Below are 23227 nucleotides of genomic sequence, written 5' to 3'. Positions count from 1 at the left end.
GTATCAATAGGACACTTCACAGCTATATTAGAGCCAAGAGTCTTATAATGATTGTGTTGATGAACCAACCTAGTTCATTTTTTTCAAAGCAAGTTATAAATATCTATTCAAAAAATAAGTGTTTTCATTGGAAGAGAGACAATTAGCCTTTACCTGAACATTTATTTTGCCAATTTAAAAAAGAGGAAGTAAAGCAGCAAGGATAGATGAGTAATATAATCTTTTACATCTTCACATGTTCTGATTACTAGCCCATGCATGTCTACAAAACTAATCGTTATTATTTTACCACTTGTTAGAATAATAAAATTATGTACTTGCATTACACTCTTTTTAAATTTTTTTGAGAGATTTTTTGCTATAGGGTGTGTGCACTTGCCAGAGAGAGAGAGAAAAAAAAAAAACAGAGAGACAGAGAGAAATCACTCCCTCCCCCACCAGGGCAATGGGCACACTGCAGTCCCTTCTCCATTCTCCTCTCAGGATTTTGGGCATGCACGTGTCCAGAGTGAGTTTTAAGCCTCTGGGCCTGGGGACTCCTCCAATGGTCGACTACGTGGGAGTCCAGTGATGGAACCATTTTTTTTTTGCTGAACCCGGCTTTGCACTCTAAATTTCTTCTCATCCCAGATTATGTTGGAAATAGAAGATCAGAACCTACTGTTAAGTTTGACCAAACCAGGTGTGAGACTAGAATACAAGTATTCCAACTCACACTAGTGTTTTCTCCTTTTCTAGTTGCTGCGACTCTAGAGGAGAGGCAAAACTACAGCAAAGTAAAACTCTCTGCTGTAGTTTTTCCTGAGCTCTATCAGTAGACATAGAAGGTTACATGAAAACTTTAGTGTCATTTTATAAGGTATTGTTTCTATTTGTAAAATAACATAAAGTCCTTGGGTAAAGCATGCTCTTTACCAAGATGCCTGAGCTCTTCCTGGGATATACTAGAGGCAGGGAAAATGTGGTCATGCATATTTCAGAGTGGCTCATACTCAAGACATATTGGTCAACTATTAGAACTGTCTTCAACCTGACCATGAATTTGAACACAGTGAGTATGTGTGTCATGGTGGAAAAAAAAAAAGGAAAAAAGACACCATATCTTCCTCATACCTGAGCTCTCTCACATCTGAAATGATGCTCTTGTTTTATTCCACGGCTTTCTTTGGATTGAAATGTATCCATTAACTTGTGTGTGCTTTTCTTTTCCATCCGTCCTTCTCCATCTCATGAAAAGCACATCTGGGTAAGTTGAATCACAATGGCTGCTGAACATGCTTATCTTCAGCACCATCTTCTTTTTCTTTTATCTTTAGTGTTTCTCTTTTTAGTTGTAACACAAGCTGCACTGCCTCTGACCTAAACTGGAGTTGTGAAGCACATTCATTTCCACACAGTAAAAGGAATCATTGGTTCAGAGAAATGTTCACATTCAGATTCACTGTGCTGGGGTTTTGGGCACTTCTATGTCTTCAGCTCTATAAGGCACACATCAGAAGACCTTCTGATTTTATTTCCCTAGTTCTTGAATCACTCCTGAGGAGTTCATGTGGTGCTCAGTGAGGTACCAGTCATACTTTCAGGCCGCTCAGATACTGATGACTTTGCTGCGTGTCCGAATCTGCCTGTGCTTCCCTCATGCATCGTGGTTTTCCATCCATGTTTTATTCCATAGACAAACTTACTCGTCATCTGCTAGAACTGCACTTAACTGAAAAGGGCTCATTGCTAGATCTTCCCAGCAGAACATTTATATCTAGAAAATGTAAAGTAATCCTCGGTTTTGTTTGAATGTGTATTCTTCCCATTGTTTCTTGTGCTACTATTAAATTTTTTTGAAACAAACAAAAAAAAACTTAAAAATCTATAATACTCAAAGTTTTCAATCTTAAATCTTGCTCTTTGAGCTAAAATTATAGCATACTGTCTATTCCTAAAACAAACTTGGCTTCAAAGTAAAACAAAACAAAACAAAACAAAATATGCATATGTATAAAGTATTTGTGTTGGTGTAGAGTTTTTGCATGGGTAACATGGTGAGATTATTAAAGCACTTTGGATTGTGGAGATTTTCTTTTAATTATGTGATGAAGGAGAGTACAGCTTTATGTGTAAAGCATAAAGCAAGGAGAGTGAGCAGCACATGCTGAAAAGACCCCGTCTCCACTAAGTGTTCCCCACATGCATTTTAAGGGCAAGATTAGGGACAGGAGTCCCAGACCTATGGTCAGTTAAATGTTTGATTCAAGAAGGTGGGATCATTTTGTGGGCATTCCTAATCTACTAGTAAGGCCTTAGATGATGAAATTCCTATTCAGGTTTCTGAAGCCTTTCAGCCTGGGGTCTTTGAACTCACAGCCAGCAGTTTTTAATATTAAAACAAATCTTACATATTGAAATTAAAACATTGTCTTTTAAATAACCTTCTCTTGTAAATAGGATAATAAGATGTAATTCTCCAGGAAGCTATAAAATCCATTACTAGTTGGCTCCATGGTCTTTTGTATGCCAATGTTAAGTTATGTTTTTGTAAAATAACTTAATTAGTATGGTTTAGACTTCTTTTTCTATTCTAATGTTGAGTCACAGTTTTTATTTTCAAGATTATTTAATAGTCCAGTATTTACTTCAGTTAGGATAATTTATAACATTCAGGAAAAAAATTCCTAAAGTATTCTTTAAGGATACCAGGAAAACAGTTGTTAAAGGGCTATAAAAGTACTTGGTCAAATGAGTGTTATAAGGACTTTTTTAAGCTAATAAATATTCTGGACATCACACTATTTATTTATTTGTTTATTTTATTGGAAGAAATTTTTTGCTATAGAATGTGTGTGCTCAACAGAAAGACAAAGAGAGAGAGACAGAAAGCGAGAAATCACCTCCCAGGGAAGATGGCTACGTTGTAATCCCTTCTCCCTTCTCCTCCATTCTCCTCACAGGATCTTGGGCATGCACGCACGCACATGCACCTGGCATGCGTTTAAGCCTCTGGGTCCAGGACTTGAACCATGGTTGACTGCAGGGGAGTCCAGTGACATAGCCGTTATGCCAACTGCTGGTCCCTGGACATCACATTTTAAAGTATTATTTTCATGTTGCCATATAAATTTTATCTTCTGTTTTCTAATAATTTTTTTTTAATTTCATAAGGAAAATAATTCCAAAAAACTTATTTTTCCATCTTTTATTAAATAAAATATTAAAAAACAATAAATGATTAATGTATTGTCACTAATGAACTCTAAGAAACTGACATAATTACCTTCACCCTCAAGTTAGATTTCTTATTATGTTAGAATGCTCCTGGAACTTGAACATGTCAGGAGCTCAAAATCATGGCCCTAGTACTGTCAGTAAGAGAGCTTAAGAGGGTATAATATTAGGGGAAGAGAGAGCAAACCTCCTGAAGATAACATGGAAAGATTTGAGATGCAAGGACCATGGAATTAGGAATAAGAAAACACAGTTTAAGTCTTTTCCTCTTGCTCGCTCTATACCTTTGGGTGGCTGATCTATATTCTCTGCATTTGCTAATATTACTATCAATTTCCTGCCCCAATAAGAGTATGTTCTCCAGAGTACATACACCTCAGAAGCATGGAAATTCTAAACTTCCGAGCTGAGTAAAAGAAGGTTCAAAATTAGATGCATCACTAAAACCATATAGTTTAAACGGTATCCACATAACCTGAAAAATTACCAATGTTTTCCAGTAAGTCTCTAATTGCTATCAGGAAGTGACTGAGGAGAATAAACAATAATGTATTACAAAAGGAAAATTGTTTAATGGAAAGTAATACAACCCCCTCTAGTTTCCAATAACAGGATGGATAATTACATAGCTCAATCACATTTGTGCGTGTATCTCTCTCTGTGTGTGAATGTTTATAACTGTTTAATGGCTTTGAAAATGGTTAAATTCAAAATAAAATGAGGAAGTAAATTATGTAAATTCAACTCAAATTCACAAATTAAATTTCTTTCCTGAAATTTTGTCCTATATTTCAGAGCAGCTTGAAGAAAATGCTTAAATGTAAATAGATTTTGGTTTTAATGCAATCAAATTATTTCCAATCCAAAGGCCTAGCACACATTATTGAAATCTAAATGAAACAGTACTTACCTGTGTCAGGGATTTCATGTTTTCACTGAAGGTAAAAATGAATAGTAATAGACACACACAGACACACTTGCACACACACCAAGTCACAGTACACTGTGTTGTCAAAATCAATTCACTTTGTTAATGTTGAATTTGAAACTCAATTTTATGGAGCTAAATATGTATATTTAAGTAATCAATGTCTTGATGTAGTTGATTGGAATTTCTGACACATTTCTGTTTAGAATAATTATGTTAACTAACACGAACATTTTCATCTGCTGATGTTAAAAAAAAAATTGGTGGCATGATACTTTGTTCACTTTTGTTAAGCCAGAACTTCTACTAGTTTCTCAAATAAGTAATTTTGGTTTTTAAAGAATTGTAGGGGCTAGCAGGTGGCTTGGTGGCTAAGAGTGCTGGACTTACACATGACCGACTGTGGTTCAAGTCCCGGACCTGATGGCTTGCTTTCTCACTCCCACCCCCCCATCCACCACTCTGTCTGTCTCTGGTCAAATTAAAATAAATAAATAATAAATAAAGTTAAATAAAATAATTCTAAAAAGAAAAAAAGAATTGTGAAGTATTGAGACCTAGTAGGCAGCGTAGTGGTTAAGGAGCTGGACACCAACATGACTGATCACAGCCTTTGAGTCCCATTCCCACAGGTTTGAAACTCAAGTCGGGCACGTGTGCATGTGTGTGTACCCAGGATCCTGAGAGGAGAATGGAGGAGAAGGGATTGTGGTTTGGCCATTCTCCCTGGGGGCTGATTTCTCACTTTCTGTCTCTCTGTCTCTGTCTGGTGAGCACTCTCATCCTATAGCAAAACTCTCTCTCTTAAGAAAGGAGGAAAGGAAGGAAGGAAGGAAGGAAGGAAAGAAGGAAGAAAGGAAGGAAGGAAGGAAGAAGTAACTGTGAAGTATGGGTTTCTGAGTGACATAATTATACTAAGACAATCTTTTGGTTCAAATGTGAGGGCACCGTATCCCATTTACCCTTTACCCTCTTGAATCTGGCATCTTCGAGAAGCAAGATACATTTTCTATTGATAAGAGTGTACAGTCTATGTACATTTCCTGCTAGTGTTGTGTAAAGAAAATTTATTCTCTGTGCTACAGTGTTAAAAAGTAAATTAAATTGTCAAATTGTTTGACTTATATTTTATCCTTTGTTCTTATCCAGCTTTCTATTTACTTCCTCTAGTTTTATCAACACTACATATTTGTCTTCTGCTACAGTAAATCAATAAGCCCTGAAGATAAATTTTACAGCCAGAGAACTATTTTGAATTATGATTACACAAAAATCAAATGAACTGAAGCAAATTACAACACATTTAGCTTTTGATCTCAATTATAGAAACTAGGCTAACCTTCCTCTGACCAAGATCAGAACCAGATAGAGAGTAACAAGAAAAGGCAAGCCTCAACTCCTTGTTGTCTTAGTGATGAGAGTGGAAATGTGTGACAATAGGAGTAAAGACCTTCCCTATTAACTAGGAATTCTTAAAATGTAAGCTACTTTTAAAAATAAATGCTTGTCCATAATAATAGTGGTGTGTAAGTAACCCCTTGTTAGGAGATAATTAAAGATTAGATTGTCAGAAAAAAAAAAAGGTGAGAAACTATCATTTCACTTTATACTCACAATAAGGAAGGTGATGTTTTTCTCCTTCAGACATGCAATGATTCAGAGAGGCTAACTAACTGAGGGATAGTATGGCGACTGAGAGCCGTCTCTGTAGCCATGTGACCTTCAGACATGCAATGATTCAGAGAGGCTAATTAACTGAGGGATAGTATGGAGACTGAGAGCTGTCTCTGCAGCCATGTGGCTGGGACTCAAATTGTGGCTCTACCTCATTGTCTCTTAGGTCTTCAAGTGGCCTCTGTTCTTCAGTGTTCTTCTTTGTGAGCGTGCATCAATGTGTATTTTATTAGAGTGCTGTGAAGATAAAACATGCTAATACATATGGAAAGTTTAGGATAAACTTTACAAAGTTAGTGACAAATGCATGCTAGCTATCATTATGTGAGATCCGAAGCCTAATTTGTCTGTATTCAGAACTTTAGCTCTTTCAAACCACTATAGTATAGCTCATAGAAATATAAATGGTTCAAAAGCACTAGACAGCACAACCAATAAATCTGTATTATAGTGTTTCCTATATCCATTGCAGTTCATTTTAAGTTACACTTAAATAAATCTAAGGTAGAAAGACAGTTTCTAAATGCCAGTTAGGCCACAACTACAATAGTTGAGGAGAAACAGAAAGTAGAAGGACAAATGTGGTGTTTCTATTTGGATTTAGTCATTTAAGCAAAATCGTATTTAGTTTGCATTAGTCTGGACTGGAAGTGAGAAACCACGAGCCCGACAAATGTTCTTGATTTTATATTTTTTAGACACTCTTGATCTTTTATCTAGAAATTATTGAGTCTTGACATTTCTAGGGCACCCACCTCTAGTATGTTTCTGTCCCCAGATCAGGCATAGCAAGCATAGATTTCCTTCTGCATGTTTCTCTATGACCAGATGTGTGAACTACAGACATGAGAGCTGACCACATGTTGGACTTTTCTAACATGTCACTTTCCAGTTACAGTAACTCATGACACCCATAGCAAGAGAATCTGAGGCCTTTGGGGGGCATTAACAGTTTTCTTGTTGCAGATCAGAGAGTGTTTCTTTAAAATACACCATAATTCAGAAATTTCACAGGTCAAAATGACCTTTCCTTACAATTAGTACTTTTTGGTTTTGCGTTTTCATATTGGTGATTGCAACTCTGTGTCTGACACCTCCCCTGAAAGGAAGTGCTACTAATACCCTCTAAAATCTAGTCTTATTCCTAAAACTAAAATGCTTGCCTATAATCATAGTGATGTATAAGTAATCCCTTGTCAAGAGACAGTTGAAGATTAGATTGTCAGAAAGAAAGAGAAAGGCAGGCAAGCAAACAAAGGTGTTTCTTTAGGCCTAAAAAAAAATGGATTGTTCAAAATCAGATTAGTACTATTAGTACTGTGGGGAGTGATCATGATCTCATTCTAGCATAACTGCCACTTGAACTTAAAAAAAGGTTGAATTTTGGCTTCAGAGAGATGCATTGCAGATCTTTTTTCACACTTGGACTGGTTGAACAGAGAATAGCCAAAATTCTTATTTGTGCCACATAGATGGTTTTTAAGGCTTTTTTTCTAAACAGTTCTGGTCACTGTGTGCTCACTACAGAAAGATAGAGACAGAGACAGAGTCAGAGAAAGTGAGAAAGCACTCCTCAGGGAGGATGGCCATGCCACACTCCCCTCCTCTCCATTCTCCTCTCATCTTGGGGTTGCATGCACACATGCCAGGCAGGCTGATGATTCAAACTGTATAGTCATGAGGGATCTAACCATTATGCTCACCAACAGGCCCCAACTCACTGTTTTTCTGACAATGACCCCAAAATTTCTAATGAGACTAAGCATCCTATATAGGTCATGCTAACCTTACTAATTTGTCACCAAGTTATTGTGTACTGGACTCAGTGATTTCCAACTTTTATAGCATTGCCCACATTGCTTTATGTTTCTAATATTGCTTCTTCTTAAAGCCAACATGTTAAGATATGCTTCTTTTATTTTATAATTGAGAAGAATTAGATGCAAAATGGCTTTAAAAATTTTATGTTTATTTCAACCTCATTGATATACCCTTCAGGTTAAGAAAAAGCAGATCTTGAGTTACTACCATGTAGTACCAAGTCCTCGTGTGAAACCCAGCTATCTCCCGCCAGAATGGCCTGTATCTCCAGTCTAAGTGTGTCAGTGCTGAGACCTCTGCTTAAGATTTAGCCCAAGCAGTTGGTCAACAAAGGGCAGAATTCACTGAACTTGTGTTCCCTTGTCTCATTTTCGTTGAGTACTGTTGCTAAAGTTACTATTCTCTGACAGCATGTTATTTAAACCAACCAAGCAAAACAAAAAGAAAAGAAAAAAAAAAAACTAACAGGGTTCAGAGTGCTCAATAATTTCCAAACAAATGTATAATCAATATTTCTGTTTATAAATAGAATACAACTCTTTGGGCACACCAGGTTGCCACTTAACCATATTCCTATTAGGAATCCTAAACCAGATCAGACTTGTGGGATTGGCTCGAATCAGTGCCATTTTGATAAAACAGGCAATGAAAGCTCAAAGGAAGGGAGAATGCAAGAAAAGTTTTCATTCTTTAAAACATAAAAATTTAAATGTGATTATAAGGTAAAATGGAAAAAAGGTATTTGGACTCCAAAAAAAAAAAAAAAAAAAGACACAATTTACTGAAACAGGCACTTGAAAATAAACACTGGTTGGTGTGTCCAACATTCACTGTTTACTTAGCCCCTCTTCTGTACCTGTGTTCTAGACTTCAAATTCATCTTTGAATAGAATAAGTGAAAACAGAGGTCCTCCTTAAGCTTACATTCTATTGGCACATGTTAGACTGAGGAATAAACTATATACTATGTGAAAAGATAAAAGAAATGGAGAAAAGTTAAGCGAGGTATGGAAATAAGAAATGCCCAGTTGGAGTCAGAGGAGGTAGGGGAGGAGGTGTTCAGAGGGAACAGGACATTTGAGTCAAGGTTGAAAGTAGGTGAGGGAGTGAGCCAAGTGGAGAGAGAGGGTAAGAGCATCCCAAAGAGTGAGAACACCAGCTGTAAAGGTCCTGAGGCAGGAGAGGCCTAGGCCATTTTCCATGAACAGTAAGGAAGCCAGTGTTGCTGGGTAAGGTGGGTGCTGAGTCAGAGGGGTGAAGAGAGTAGCATGGCCCCTAACAACTTCTTGGACTACTTTCTTTTTAGTCATATGGAGTATGATTGCAGAGTTAATGAGCCCAGGTTTATATGCTCAGACTTAAGGGCTAACAAATTAATTCTGGTTTTTCTGATGCATTTTTTAAAATCAGGGAACTAGTCAAACTTTTCAAAATTAAAACCTGTCCTAACATTTAAAAATGGCTTTTGTATAACTCATATAATGCACTTGTGAAAATGTTATGCACATCCCAGGTCATTAGTGCACATTTACTTGATTTTTCACTAAATGAAACAACAACAACAGCAAAAGTAACTAATTATAAGTGTATATTCCTTTCTTCCTATTTAATTTACTTACCTAGTACAAAAATATCAGCGTTCCTTTCCTTATTGGATATAACATTACAACTCTGCTAATAGGCTATGTCAAGGCCAACTCTAAATTTTCTTGCACGTGTCCCATGTTAAGTCTTACCTTTGCACCTTCACTAATACTTATCTTTTCTAAGAACATTATCTCCATCTCTTTCCTACATGCCCTTCAATGCCAGCTTAGTTGTCCTGATGCTTCACCAGTTGTTTCTACTGCTATTAACCTCTTTCCCCAAATCGTCGTACTTACAATGTGCCTCACCCAGTTTTAGCAGCTATTTGTGTATTGTATCATATTTCTGGACAGTTCATTTGTTTGTTTTGTCTAACAAGGGATCTCATGAAAAATTTGGTCTATGTTCCTATTTTCCATACAAAAATGGATCTTAGCTCTCAGCAGAGCTCAGTAAGTACCAGATACTTGGGTTTTGGTCTTTCGATATATTTCTATAAATAAATCAGTCACAGCCATACTAAGCTGTTTGAAATCGGTTTTCAATGAAGGAATGTCACTGAGAATTCCAAGGAATGGTTGATGGTAAAAGAAACCCAGTGAGAAAAAACCTCTGTTTTTCACTGCTGGTTTAGGGCGCCAGAGTCGCTGTCCCCTTTCTCAGGTGCTGAACAACTTACTGAGAGAGAGAATTTAGCATTGCTATGCCCTCAAATAAAACAGCAGTTGCTTCGTGTTTCTAGTCAGCCACAATTACTTCATTTCCCTGCTTCTTGCTTCTTTTTCAAGTGCATTTTTGTCAGAAGCATCTGTTTCAAACACAGAAAACTCTTGTGGTGAAACGCATATTTAACTATATATTTTTAATATACTAGTATAGTCTACTACAATAAGTAATTGATCAATAGTAGGAAATAAATGCTTTCTTTTAGAGCTCATATGTGATATTCATACACACATATATATACATACACACACATATGTTGTTCTCATTTATGAATAGGATCAATGGATAGAGAATAGATTTTCAAGTATAATCCTGACCAAATACATAGGAATTACAGTTTAAATGAAAATACATACCTGCTATCTCAATAATGAATAATATCAGACTGATTCTGTAACTTTATGTCTGTTATAAAGTCTCAGTAGCAGAGCATCTGAATTACAGATATATTTGCTCAGACTCTTTATATTTTGTGATTTTAAAAAATCATTAATTATCATTGGGGTATTTTACTTTCATTTAAAATGGTGTGATTATAAACGAAAATACACTATTGAATTTCACATGTTACATTGCTAGCTATTGGTGGAAATCAATTTACCTTATTCTCTTCAGATGAGGAGTTGTTTTATAGTCTAGACAGAGAACTTGCTCATAAGATAGACCCCTGGACCCATAAGGCATACTAAAATCAAGTGTATTATTAAAATGAGATTAAAATGACCAAAATTTCTTCTGCATCTCTCTCTCTATTTTTTTCATTGCCACTAAGATAGTAAGAGAGAGAAAGCAGGGCAGATGAAAAAAGCCACATTGCAATCCCATAGTGTACACTTGAATATGAATATATGGGCCATCTTACTGTTAAAGGGATAAAATATTTGTTGATAATATAATTCAACTTCTTAGTCTATTAGCACTACATGTTTGGATTTTAGTGAGTAAATGTTGGGGAAAATTAATTTTAGATGTCAGTATTTCACTCAATAAAATTAATGACTGATTTATGTGTAAGAAAGAATTCTATCATTCTGTATTATCTCATAAAATGCTAATGAAGAATTATTATTTTAAAATATTATTAAAATAATTACATCAATATTTTTCTATATAACCTAATAACCTTTGCTATATACCTCAGGCACGAACTTCTTGAAGAAGCTCGGAGAAAGGGATTACCTTTTGCTCAGTGGGATGGGCCCACTGTGGTTGCGTGGCTGGAGGTAAGAGAATTAAACCAGTAACCATAGAGTGCAGACCTTTGGTATATACTGAGTGGGGACATACAATGCCTCTCTTTCAGGCAGTGTGGGAGGAGAGTGGGGAATAGGTAACGTTGAGAGGGAGGGAATCAAGAGGAAAAGAAAGAAAAATATTTAAGGGACATAAAAATGGAAAATTATCTGTTGATATGTATGGTAATATCTTTGACTGAACCAATATACAGTGTATTCATGATGGGAAAATTCATTTGGTATGCTGAATGATACACAGTGATTGAATGTTTAAAAAAAAAGAAAGAAGAAGAAAATAGCTTTTTATATTAATCACTACCAATTGGATACATTTTTAATTTTTAAGACTTTATTTATTTTCTCCATGAGGGGGAGAAAGTGTGACAGCACCCACAATGGGATCTTGATGCTGAGACTCACCCCCAGCTTTAGTCAGCCTTGGATTGTGGGCAGTCATGGACCCAGTGCACTCCAAGAGATCTCTGGAGGTGTACACAGAACTTTGCCATGTGGGTCAGCCCTGCACAGTGGCCTGCTTTATTGCTGTGCCACCATCTGTCCCTAATGGTTCTTTAGAGACAGGTTTCTGAAATCATAGCTCCCCAGTAGCCCAGTGTCACTCATAAAGGTAATACTTGTTTTTATCCTAGGGACCCATGAACACGGTGATTTTTATTATGACACTTTCATGTGATTGTAGCAGCAGAGAGCACACAATAAAATAAAAAGAAGCCTCACTAAATTTTGCCCTCTTCACATCTAGAGCAGGAGAATAAACAATTATAGAGCCACCTTTCTGGTATTTCAAGACAGCTATCCTGTCCATTCGTTCAGGGTCCTTACTTACTCATCAGCAGGTTACAGAGAAGAGTCATCTCCATATGCAATAGTTCTGTTATTCAAGATGTCAAGACCACCTAATTGTACAGGGAGCCATCCTTTCTGATTTAATTCCTGAACATAATTCTCTATGATGACTGACTAACTAGCTAGGTTTAGACAATCCGGATGAAGCAGAAAATGTATCCCTTTGTTCTCTTCTTTGTCAAACCTGAATGTCACAATGAAACAATTATATTAGCATTTCCTCTACAACACAGTGTTTTGGAAAAATAAGGCAATGTATGAACAGGGTAGATGGAAGCAGAAACAGACAGGGAAATGAAACAAATATACATATTTGACCACGAAGGTTCCCTTTGTGCCACTTTTCAATATTGTTCTCTGTCTCTTATAATCAGCTCTCTAATATAGACTTCTAATTGTTGCTAGGATATACCAATGTCAAGGCAAAGGAGAATCTAGGATCCTCTTGCCTGACACAGGCAATTATACACACTGTTTTAAATAGTTCAAGGTTATGAAACAGCTGCTTTCATTATAATATATCCAAAGCTACCTAAGGAGTCAATAAAGAAAACGCAAGGCCCATGTTAGTTTAAAAAATAGACTTAACATAGATATAAAAACATACTTGGAATTTTTTTTCATGGACTAACTGAAAGGAAACTTTGTCTTTTTATTTCATTCTTTTGTATCATTCAGAGAAATTTGCATATTAGTGATCAGCGCTGCTTCCTAAGCCATGTCTTTAAAATTACTATACTTAAGAGAAAATCAATTATAAGACAAAATGCCTAAGAAATCACACCTCAGAAATGAAAGCAGTTTTTTGTTCACCCTCATAAAAAGAGCTGCAGTTTGACAGAGAGTTATTTGTTATTTTGGCAGGTGATGAACAAATCCTTCAGATATAAAAAACAGATTTCCTGACATTAAGGTGCTAGGAAATGACAGGCAGTGGAGTTTGTGCTAATTAAACCTATCCTGAGCACACAGAAATTGCTCATAATGTGATTCCTAATGTGCCTCAAATTCTAAAATGGAATAAACAAGATGAATGAGCGAGGTGATCCAATGAATGAGAGCGCTTCACTTTTACCTCCTTTGGCACCTCCTGGAGTGCATATTCTGTTAAAAGTGTTGTGTAGGAGGGAGTCTGATGTTTCACACACCACTTAGCCACATCAAAAACCCTTCAAAGTCTGATCACAAATTTCATCAGTAACAATGCATTGGAAAGTATTTGGGTAATGTTAATCAGTGCGGGAATCTAAGTAACTTAGAGAGGAGGAAAATTATTAGGGTCCAGTGAAGGGATATTTAGATGCTTAGGGTTTTTTTTTAAACAGTTTGATATATGTACTAAGAAGTTAAGTCTCATTCGGTGTCACTTCTAATGGTTTTTTCAAAGTAAGGTGCTTTTATTTTTGGCCTTACCTGCCTGAAAGTAATGTAAACTGTACAGTGACTACGTGACTACTGAACTCAAATCTTCTCTTTTCTTTCATCACAGCCCTGGCCATAGTAACTCAAAGATATGGCTCTTTATTGTTTTGTGTGTGTGTGTGTTTCCTGACTGAAACAAATAATTTTCTAATAGAGTAGATATGATAGAACTTTTAAACAAAAAAGATATCTGCATCAGTTATCATAGCCAAATAATGAATTATTTGATTTGGGCATTATTTCATGGGTCAGGATCTGGATATAGATTCCTCTGCTCAGTCTCCAGGACTGTAGTCATCTCTAACTTTGATTTTGGGAGAATCCACTTCTACCGTGACTTATGTGGTTACAGTCATGATTAAATTTCTTGAGAGCCGTTGGCTTGAAACATTAGTTCCTTGCCATATTTGACTCCCCATAGGACTACCCATACCACAGAGCTGCATTCCCCAAGAGCAAGAGCTCAGAGAGGAGAGTGGAAGAGGACTAGCAAAAAATGAACTATAGTCTTTTAATAACCTAATTTTTTAAAAAATAGACATCCCATCTCTTTTGTCATATGCTATTCATTAGCAATAAGACACTAGGTCCAGCCCTTCTCAAAGGAAGGAGATTAGACAAGGTTATGGATCCCAAAAGGCAACAACCATTGGGAGACACCTTAGCCTCCCTAATGCGGTGACTTAACATAATATAGTGTAATCACTTTACGGTTTGTATAGTTTTACAATAAGAATGGAGACTGAGGTCTATCTAAGTTACCTGGCTAATCAATATAGGGAAATAATTAGAACCCAGACTTTTCTGATTCTTGGTGCTTGACTTTTGGCCTTGTGTTTTGCTGATTTATATTTTTCCTTATTTCTCTCACCTTTTCTCATTCTCACATATTGTTTACCTTTGCTTAACCTGTTCATGTCAACAGATTTTATATGTACATATTATATTTAAAGACAAATAATTAAATAGCTAATTTTTTATATTTTCTGCTTCTTATTCATAGATAATAGTGGGGGGGAAATGGTGAGGCTATTCCTTTTTTAAGGTTATACAGTTCAGATACTACAACACAATGCACGTGAGCTGACATTCATATGTGTACCCGACTGCTTTCTGCATAGAGCTGCTGCTGCTTTTTTCTTTGTAGAGGCTCACCGCAAAATTGAAAAGCCATAATCCCTGATTTCAATTGCATTATTAATTTTGTTACTCTCTTTAGCCATGGTTTTCCAGGTAACTCTAATGTTAGTCTCTCTCATTAATATGACATTTCATTCTCCAAAAAGCAATTTCATGTATAGCATCTGATTAAATTCAGAAAACTTTCACATGATGTTGGAAGGTAAGTGGAAATGTGGGTTAGCTACACTGCGTATTTGCTCAAAATCACATGAATAGAAATGGTAGAGATTCTAGTGACAGAATGTCTTCACACACAAAATTCTCAGGAGACTTAAAAATTGAAATCACTCGGGACCAGCAGTTAGCGTAATGGCTATGTCGCTGGACTCCCACGCAGTCGACTGCAGTGCACGTCCCGGATCCGGTGGCTTAGAACTCACACCGGGCACGTGTGCGTGCGTGCCCCAGACCCCAAGAGGAGAACGGAAGAGAAGGGATTGCGTCATGACCATCCCCCCCTGGGGGGGGGTGATTTCTCACTTTCTGTCTCTCTGTCTCTGTCTGGCGAGCGCACACGCCCTATAGCGAAAAATCTCTACAAAAAAAAAAAAAGAAAGAAAGAAAAAAAAAATTGAAATCACTCATTACAAAAGCATTTGCTTATCATATGCAGATCATACCTGTTCTTGTCTTTACATATAATGGGGAATTTAGTGCCATGCAACTACTGCTTTTATCTCTAGTAATGGAAAATAGTTGTTAAAATGCAGTTTCTAGAGCCAGAATGCCTCAGCTTCAAATCTTGGATCTGTCACTGCCTCACTGGTATTGTTGAGCAATTTACTTAATAACACCGTACATCTGTCTCCCCTGGAGAAAACAATGACAGCATTATCTCATGGGATTGTAAGCAGTAAATACATTCATGGCTGTAAGGTACTTTGAATAATTTATAGTATATAAGAACTGTAATAAAATGTTAACTATTGTTATAATCTCTGTGTGTGTGTATTTTTTTTTTTTCCTATCCAACAGCTCTGGTTGGGAATGCCTGCTTGGTATGTGGCAGCCTGTCGAGCCAATGTGAAGAGTGGTGCTATCATGTCTGCTTTATCTGACACTGAGATTCAGAGAGAAATTGGAATTAGCAATCCACTGCATCGCTTAAAACTCCGATTAGCAATCCAGGAGATGGTCTCCCTCACAAGTCCTTCAGCTCCTCCAACATCCCGAACTGTGAGTCAGTGTGTGCTCCCTCCCTTCCCCAGGCTGAAGAAATAGCAGCATGTCTAAGTCCACAGAGCAAAACTGTGGCAGCCCACATTTCAGTGTCAGCGTGAATTATTCTGAAGAGATTTAGTTTGCTCTTCATTAACCTTGCTGTTATATTTAATAGGTTTTCAGTTGAGGAACTGTGATTCATATCAGACATGAAGGCTGCAGCCAGGATAGACATTCCAGCTAGTATCTAAACTGTAGTTTAAATTTTTCTCCTGGGGGCCAGCAAATGGCATGGTGGTTAAAGGCTCTGGACTCCCACGTGGCCGACCACGGTTCAAGTCTCGGACCTGGTGGCTTGCTTTCTCACTTCCTGTCTCTCTCTCTCTCTCTGCCTCTCTCTGATCAAACTGGAAAATAATAATGATAATAATAATAAATAAAGTTAAATAATTCTTTAAAAATTTTTTTTCTCCCAAGCAGCAAAACCCTAAGCTTATTCTGTTCCAAGATTGATCAACCTTCCCTTTTTCCTTCCCTTCCTTCCTCTCTTCCTTCTTTCTTTCCCTTTTTCATTTTACTTAAATGTGAAATAGAAGTAAAGTGCTGTTGAGTTTCAAGAAAGGAGAAACCCCTTCTGGTTGATATGGCTTCAAGAAAGAATTAATATTTGAAGGACAGGAAATACATTGTTTATAGCATTTAAGTTACATACTTGTTTACAGAAGTAATAACACAATCCTTACAAATAACATTAGTAAGATAAAAAAAAGACAAAAAATAAAAACTAAAACTGAAAATAATGATTCTAGAGATAATCAACATTGAATTTTTTTTTTTTTTTGGAGAGATTTTCACTGTAGGGCGCGTGCGCTCGCCAGACAGACAGAGAGAGAGAGACATAGAGACAGAAAGCGAGAAATCACCCCCCAGGGGGGATGGTCACGCCGCAATCCCTTCTCCTCCATTCTCCTCTCGGTTTTTTTTTCCGGCGTGAGTTTTAAGCCACCGGGTCCGGGACACGAACTGCGGTCGACTACGTGGGAGTCCAGCGACATAGCCATTACGCTAACTGCTGGTTCCCAACATTGAATTTTTTACTGTTCACTATTTTTAAATTTTTTTAAGAGGTTTTTGCCATAGGGCATGTGTGCTTGCTGAAAGAAGATACAGTGATAGGGAAAGTGAGAAATCACCCACCCTCTATTCTCCTCCCAGGATCTTGGGCACAAATGCACATGTGCCTGGCATGATTTGCAAGTCACTGGATCCAATACTTAAACCATGGTCGACCATGTGAGAGTCCAACGACTTAACTGCTATACCATCTGCTGTTCTGCACTATTCACTTTTGATAGAGATCTTCCAGTCTTTTTTCTTTCTCTTTTCATAAAGACAGATTATTTCACGTAATAAATTATTTTATATTTTTGTTTTGAAACTTACTATTATAATATAGCATACAGATTTTAGTCATTTTACCAAATATGTAATCCTAGTATAATTTTCAATTGTTGCAAACCTCTTTTATGGGAATATAATTGATTTAATTAAATCCCTACTATTAAACATTTTGTTTACTTAACAATTTTCATTATGTGCTAAATATGTGCAGGCAGTTAAATTAAAAATGAGCATGGTGGGACCAGCAGATGTCATGATGGTTGCATTGCTAGACTCTCATGTAGTCAACTGTGGTTCGAGTCCTAGACCTGACAGCTTAAAACTCATGCTGCGGGTGTGTGTGTGCATGCCCAAGATCCCAAGAGGAGAATGGAGAGAAGGGATTGCACAGTGGCCATCACCCTTGGAGAGTGATTTCTCACTTTTTGTCCCTCTGTGTCTCTGGCGAGTGCACATGCTATAGCAATAAAATAAAATTTAAAAAATGGTTATTTTGTAGCAATATTTCTGTATGGGGCATTTATATTTTTAATATATTATTTTCCTTTTTATTTGTGATAGAGCATGTGCATGTTAGAGTGAGAGAGAAAGAGAAAGAGTGAGAGAGAGAGAGGAGCACCCTTCACAGGGTCTGCTGACACTATGATCCCTTTCCACCAGCCCTCCAGCCCATCAGATCTTAGGTATGTGTGTGCAGGTTCGACATGTTTCAGGCCACCTGGGTGGGGATTTGAACCACAGTCACCATGTGGGATTTGGCTTTTCTCGAGTAGTGTACTTCTGCGTTACAGTCAGCCCATATTTTAATACTTTTAAATTTTGATTGCCACATGGAATTATATTGCCACATCCCCTCCCTTTGTCAACCTGGTTATCTCACTGCTTAAATTTACATTTAAAATTTTGCCATTAACATTAATTTTTTAATATTCTTATTGATCTAATACTTGTATTATTTGTCTCTTCATAACTTTCAATTTTTCATGTGATTATATGATTATAGGAATATTTTATTTGCTTATTTTTTTCTTTTTTTAAGAGTTCAAAGAGACAGAGAGAGACAATGAGAGGGAAAGTGAGAAATCACACCCCCCCCAATGGGAATGGCCATGCTGCAATCCATTCTCTTCCTTTTCCTCCTGGGATCTTGGGCACACATGCACACATGCCCAGCATGAGTTTCAAGCCTCTGGGTCTGGGACTTGAACCATGGTCGGTCATGTCAGAGTCCAGCAACATAACCACTATGCCATATGGTGGTCCCAGAATACTAGTTTTTTAATAAAACATAAAAGCTCTTTGCATAGAGGATATATGCCTTTTGCCAAATGTTGATGCAAGTTACATAAAAGGCAAGTTAAATTAGTCTTTGGGGTTTAAAAATTATCTACTATAATATTTCTTTTACTCCATCTACATATAAACATTTACTTACTTTGAATATATCTTTAATATATTTCAAGTATGATTTGCTTTTCAAAACAAAAGTTCTACCTAAATTTATAGTGATGTATCTAACTCATAAAATGAGGATTAATATCTCATTTTAAATTAATTTTATTTGTTACTATAATTTGACCAGGCTGACAGAGAGAGAGAGAGAAAGGGAAAGTGAGAAAGCAAGCTGCCAGGTCTGAAATTCAAATCACTGTCAGTTATGTGCGAGTCCCGTGCCTGAACCACCATGTCACCTGCTGGCCCAAGATTAATATATCTTAGTGTCATAGCCTAACTTTACATTTTAGGATTCCTACTTAGAAAGTACAAAGGTTGGGACTAGCAGTTAGCATAATGGCTATGTCACTGGACTTCCATGTAGTCGATCGCGGTTCAATGGACCTGGTGGCTTAGAAGTTGTAATTCAGGGTGGACTGGGGAGCCAAATCTCACATGGCTGACCACATGGTTTGAATCCCAGCCCTGATGGCTTGAAAAAGACACCAGGTACATGTGCATGTATGACCCAAAGTCCAACAGGATGGGAAAATGAAGGAGAAGGGCTTGTAGAATGGCCACACCTCATTGCAGGGGCTTCCTCCTCCTCACTTTTGTCTCTTTTCCTCTGATAAGTACATACATCCTCTGGCAAAGTTAAAAAAAAAGTCATAAAAAAATCAGTACATTATTTAAATATTTTATCCTAAGAAAAAATATGTACATATTCAGGCACTTGCAAATTAGATAAAGCACCTAGGAATTTTCTCTGACTGTATTTCCAATGCCTGGAGCTCCCCAGCATCTTTCTTTAATAACCTCATCCATAAAACATCTTCAATTTTCTAGTTTAGACTTCTTTTTTGAAAAGTGATTTCAAAGAAAACTCAAAAGCTACGTGAATACGCAATCGTGGATATACACGATTTCATCCCCAAATTTTGATGAAGTTATGCTTCATTCACAGTGTTTCTTAAGATTTCCCTTTATTTTGTCTTTCCAAATAACCCAATTAAGTGTTTATACATGAGCCAAATAGTTTTTATTTTTTGCTTTATGTAGCATTTATTTAAATTGCTTTAATCTAAAAAATTGCAATAGAAATAATTCAGCCTGGGAACAAATAAAATGATCTTTGATAGCCATATAATTCAAATCTGAGTAGAAATTTAAGGCATAAGAACTAACAAAGTATAAGGGGAAAAGAGTATTTATTAAATTAAGATTTGTGTGAATAGAGGTTGCTTAACAGAATTTCTAATGGCACTGGAGAAAAAACCAACAGCAAGTTGTTAACAGTCAGGCACTAGTTTAAGTACTTTATATATAATAACTTATTTAAGCCTTAATGCTATGAGATAGATATTGTATTATAACTGTTTTACAGATGGGATAAACAAATACAGAAATAAAAGTAAATCATCTAAGGTCACTACCAAGTGGTTTTGCCCAATATCTATGCCCCTATCAAGTATATTCCCTGCTCCTGCATACTATCAGTTTTTCTTCTTTTTAATAGCTTTCTTTTAATTGACTTTGATCCCTCTTTTCATTATTATTAACCCCATACAATGTAAATCTTTATTGGAAATGAAGTGAGCCATAATTATATTTTGTATTTAGAAAGATTTGTCTTACAATGAGAAATATAAATTCACATGGGAAAAAAATGTGGGTTTAGACTATTTGAATGTGCAAAGAAACTTCAAGTTGCTTTACTCAATTATCAAGTTAAAAATAAAATGACCTGGTGGAATGTTACATTACTGGACTCTAACATAGTTGACCATGGTTCGAGTCCTGAACCTGGTGGCTTAAAACTTGCACCAAGCGATGTGCATGCCAAAAATTTTGAGAGGAGAATAGAAGAGAAGGGATTGTGGTGTGGCCATCACCCCTTGGGGATGATTTCTCACTGTCTCTCTGTCTCTCTGTCTCTCTCCAGCAAGCACATGTACCCTATAGCAAAAATCTCCCTAAAAATAAATAAATTAATTAATTAATTAAATAAAGTGACCTCAGTAATACAAAATCACTTTCAGTAACCTCGGTAATATAAAATCACTTTCAGTTAGCCAAGATTTAGGACCATGCTGAGGTCTGTCTGCTTGACTTACGCTGTGTCCCTGACAAGAGAGCAAATTATTTTCCTCTTATTGATTTGCATAAATTATTCCCCAATTTCATTTTAATATTTATTTCTCTGTCATAACTCTTTCCTGAATGATTTAATTAGGTAAGTGAGTTCATTCTTGTCATTCTTGAGGAATTTTCCTCTCCTGTCTCACTTTCTAATACCTTTGAAATACACCTTCTGGACTAGGAGTCAAGCAAGGTACCTCAAGCATAAAATTTAAGGAGGCTCTCACTTCCAGGTCTTCACTCTGCACTTGCACGATCCTGAAAGTGAGTGCCTTCTTAAATGCGGCATCTTGAGATCTCACTTGCCTCATCCTAGCTTTTGGATCCAGAATCAAAGTAGAAGCTACAGAAATCAGTGTAAAAACACGACTGGCTTAAATAAAATTCCTCTCCGATAATTGTCACCGAAGCTCACTTTGAATAAATGGTACAGCCATTTAGGCAAATGCACAGTGATCATTGGCTGTAAGACAGCAAAATGTAAAGTTCTTTTTAAGGCAATGTACTCCTCAGGAAGTCAGTCAAATCGGTTTTTCCCAAATGATGTAAAGTCTCATATATTCATATGCAACTTTCTGTTTATAACGGGAGCAGCATTGCCAGAAGCTGGGGGTAGAAAGGAAGAACTTTTTAATAATATGGACAATTCCTATATTCTAAATAAGTTTTGCAGCTGTACACAGAGTTATTTCGTAGGAAGAAAATCAGCCATAATCTAAATCCCACAACAGTAGAATGAAACCTCCATGCATACAGATAATGTCTAACCTTTATCATTTATATGCTCCTGTGGCTTATTTACATTCATGAATATTTACTATGTGACTTCTTTTGTTATTCAAATATATATGAAATTTCACTTATATGAAATTTAACTTTGACACACTTTTTAAAAGCTTACTTCTTCTATGAGTGAGAGAGAGGGGAGAGGTTTCAGGGAGACAGGGACAGCACCTCTGACAAGGCATGGATTCCTCAAACCCCCACCACCACCCCCAGCCAACCCTGGCTCATGAGCACATACATGTCGAGGAGGTCTCTGGACATCTGAACATGAACCTGAATCATCTCATGTGGGGAAAACCCAACAGAGTGTTGCATTTTACTGCTCTGGTCTCATCTGGCATCTCTTTTTTAAAAATTTTTTAGAGATTTTTGCTATAAGATGCATGTGCATGCCAGAGACAGAGAGTGAGAAACCATCCCTCAGGGGGGATGGCCACACCGCAATCCCTTCTCCTCCATTCTCCTCTCAGGGTCTTGAGCACACACACACACATGTACCTGGCATGAGTTTTAAGCTGCCGGATCCGAGACTCAGTCGTGGTTGACTATGTGCTTTCTGTTTCTCATCTCTGGTGAGCACACACACCCTGTACCAAAAATCTCAAAAAGAAAAGAAAAACAAATCTAGCCTGTGAGCTTCACTCCTTGCCTCTTTCTATTTACTCCTTTTGAGTAGAAGAGAAAGAGTCCTCTGACCAACCAATCGTGCTCTCTGTGGGGCTACTGGGAAACCAGGGCACTGTGTGTGGCTGTGATGTGCTAACTCACAGGGCTGCTCCTCTCTCCTTTACCACTGCTTCCCTCCCACGGATCCCATGGCTTCCCTCGGGCTTCCTCACTAGCCTTCAGGCAACGTTTGGGTGACCCATGAAGAAATGGAAAATCTTGCAGCTCCAGCAAAAACGGTTAGTCTTTATAGCTTTGTCGAGTCTGAAGAAAAGTTATATTCCTGCCCTTCAGATAAAAAGGCAAATTTGTTTACTATAGACCAGAGTAATGGGCTGTGTTTATGTAATTATACGCAAAGACCGTTAACATTTTCTTCCACACTTTTATTTTACTACATTCCTTTGACCTTTGTATATGAAGCCAGTGCTAGATTGTTGTGATGTGGTTAATATCAAAAAAGTCTGTAAGAAATGAATAAATAAACAACAAGCAAGAATTTAAGAAAATTTATCCATTTAAATTAGAATTAATTAAAATTAACTTTTAATTGCAAAATTTATTACTGTAACTCATTAAGAATATGTGTATTTATCTGCTATGTCATAATAACATTTTTTGAATAACAATTTTGCTTCTGCTAAAAATATTTTGGTAATGGATATTAGTTAGTATGGGGCTTGTTCACAGATAATGCATGTCACTAAACCAAATTAAAATTGTAAAGGAAAAGTTTAGATTGAATATTCATTTCTAATATGATCATGTAGTGTCTTGGGCTTTACCACAGCAGATGTAGAGTTTGACCAGAACAAGGCAAAACAAAACAAAGACTAGCATTATGTTAATTTAGTATTCAAAAGCAGTTTTAAAAATCATATTGGGGACTGTATAATTGTTAGCTTTTAAAAATATAGCATTGTAAATAGTCATTTTCCACATAAGGTGACAAAGTCGGACTTACCATATATTTTTATCT

The 23227-nt window shown here is 36.8% G+C and overlaps 1 protein-coding gene across 24 annotated transcripts in view; it reads left to right on the top strand.

Moving 5' to 3' along the window:
- The window catches only part of PPFIA2 (PPFI scaffold protein A2), a 533343-nt gene that overhangs the window by 483843 nt on the left and 26273 nt on the right, over window positions 1–23227 (top strand). For 12 of the 24 annotated variants that reach the window (XM_027769714.1, XM_027769715.1, XM_006142877.3 and 9 more), the window contains 4 exons: window positions 1238–1246; window positions 11094–11175; window positions 15634–15834; window positions 22425–22487. In XM_027769714.1, coding sequence (XP_027625515.1) covers window positions 1238–1246; window positions 11094–11175; window positions 15634–15834; window positions 22425–22487 — 355 coding nt within the window. The remainder of the gene's footprint in view (window positions 1–1237; window positions 1247–11093; window positions 11176–15633; window positions 15835–22424; window positions 22488–23227) is intronic. The other 12 variants (XM_027769717.1, XM_006142879.3, XM_006142880.3 and 9 more) reach the window with 1 other exon arrangement.

The sequence above is a fragment of the Tupaia chinensis genome, unplaced genomic scaffold (assembly GCF_000334495.1).
Source record: "Tupaia chinensis unplaced genomic scaffold, TupChi_1.0 Scaffold000085_1, whole genome shotgun sequence".
NCBI classification, from domain to species: Eukaryota; Metazoa; Chordata; class Mammalia; order Scandentia; family Tupaiidae; genus Tupaia; species Tupaia belangeri.
Note: the sequence above shows the minus strand (reverse complement) of the source record. Positions and strands in the feature narration are given on the sequence as shown.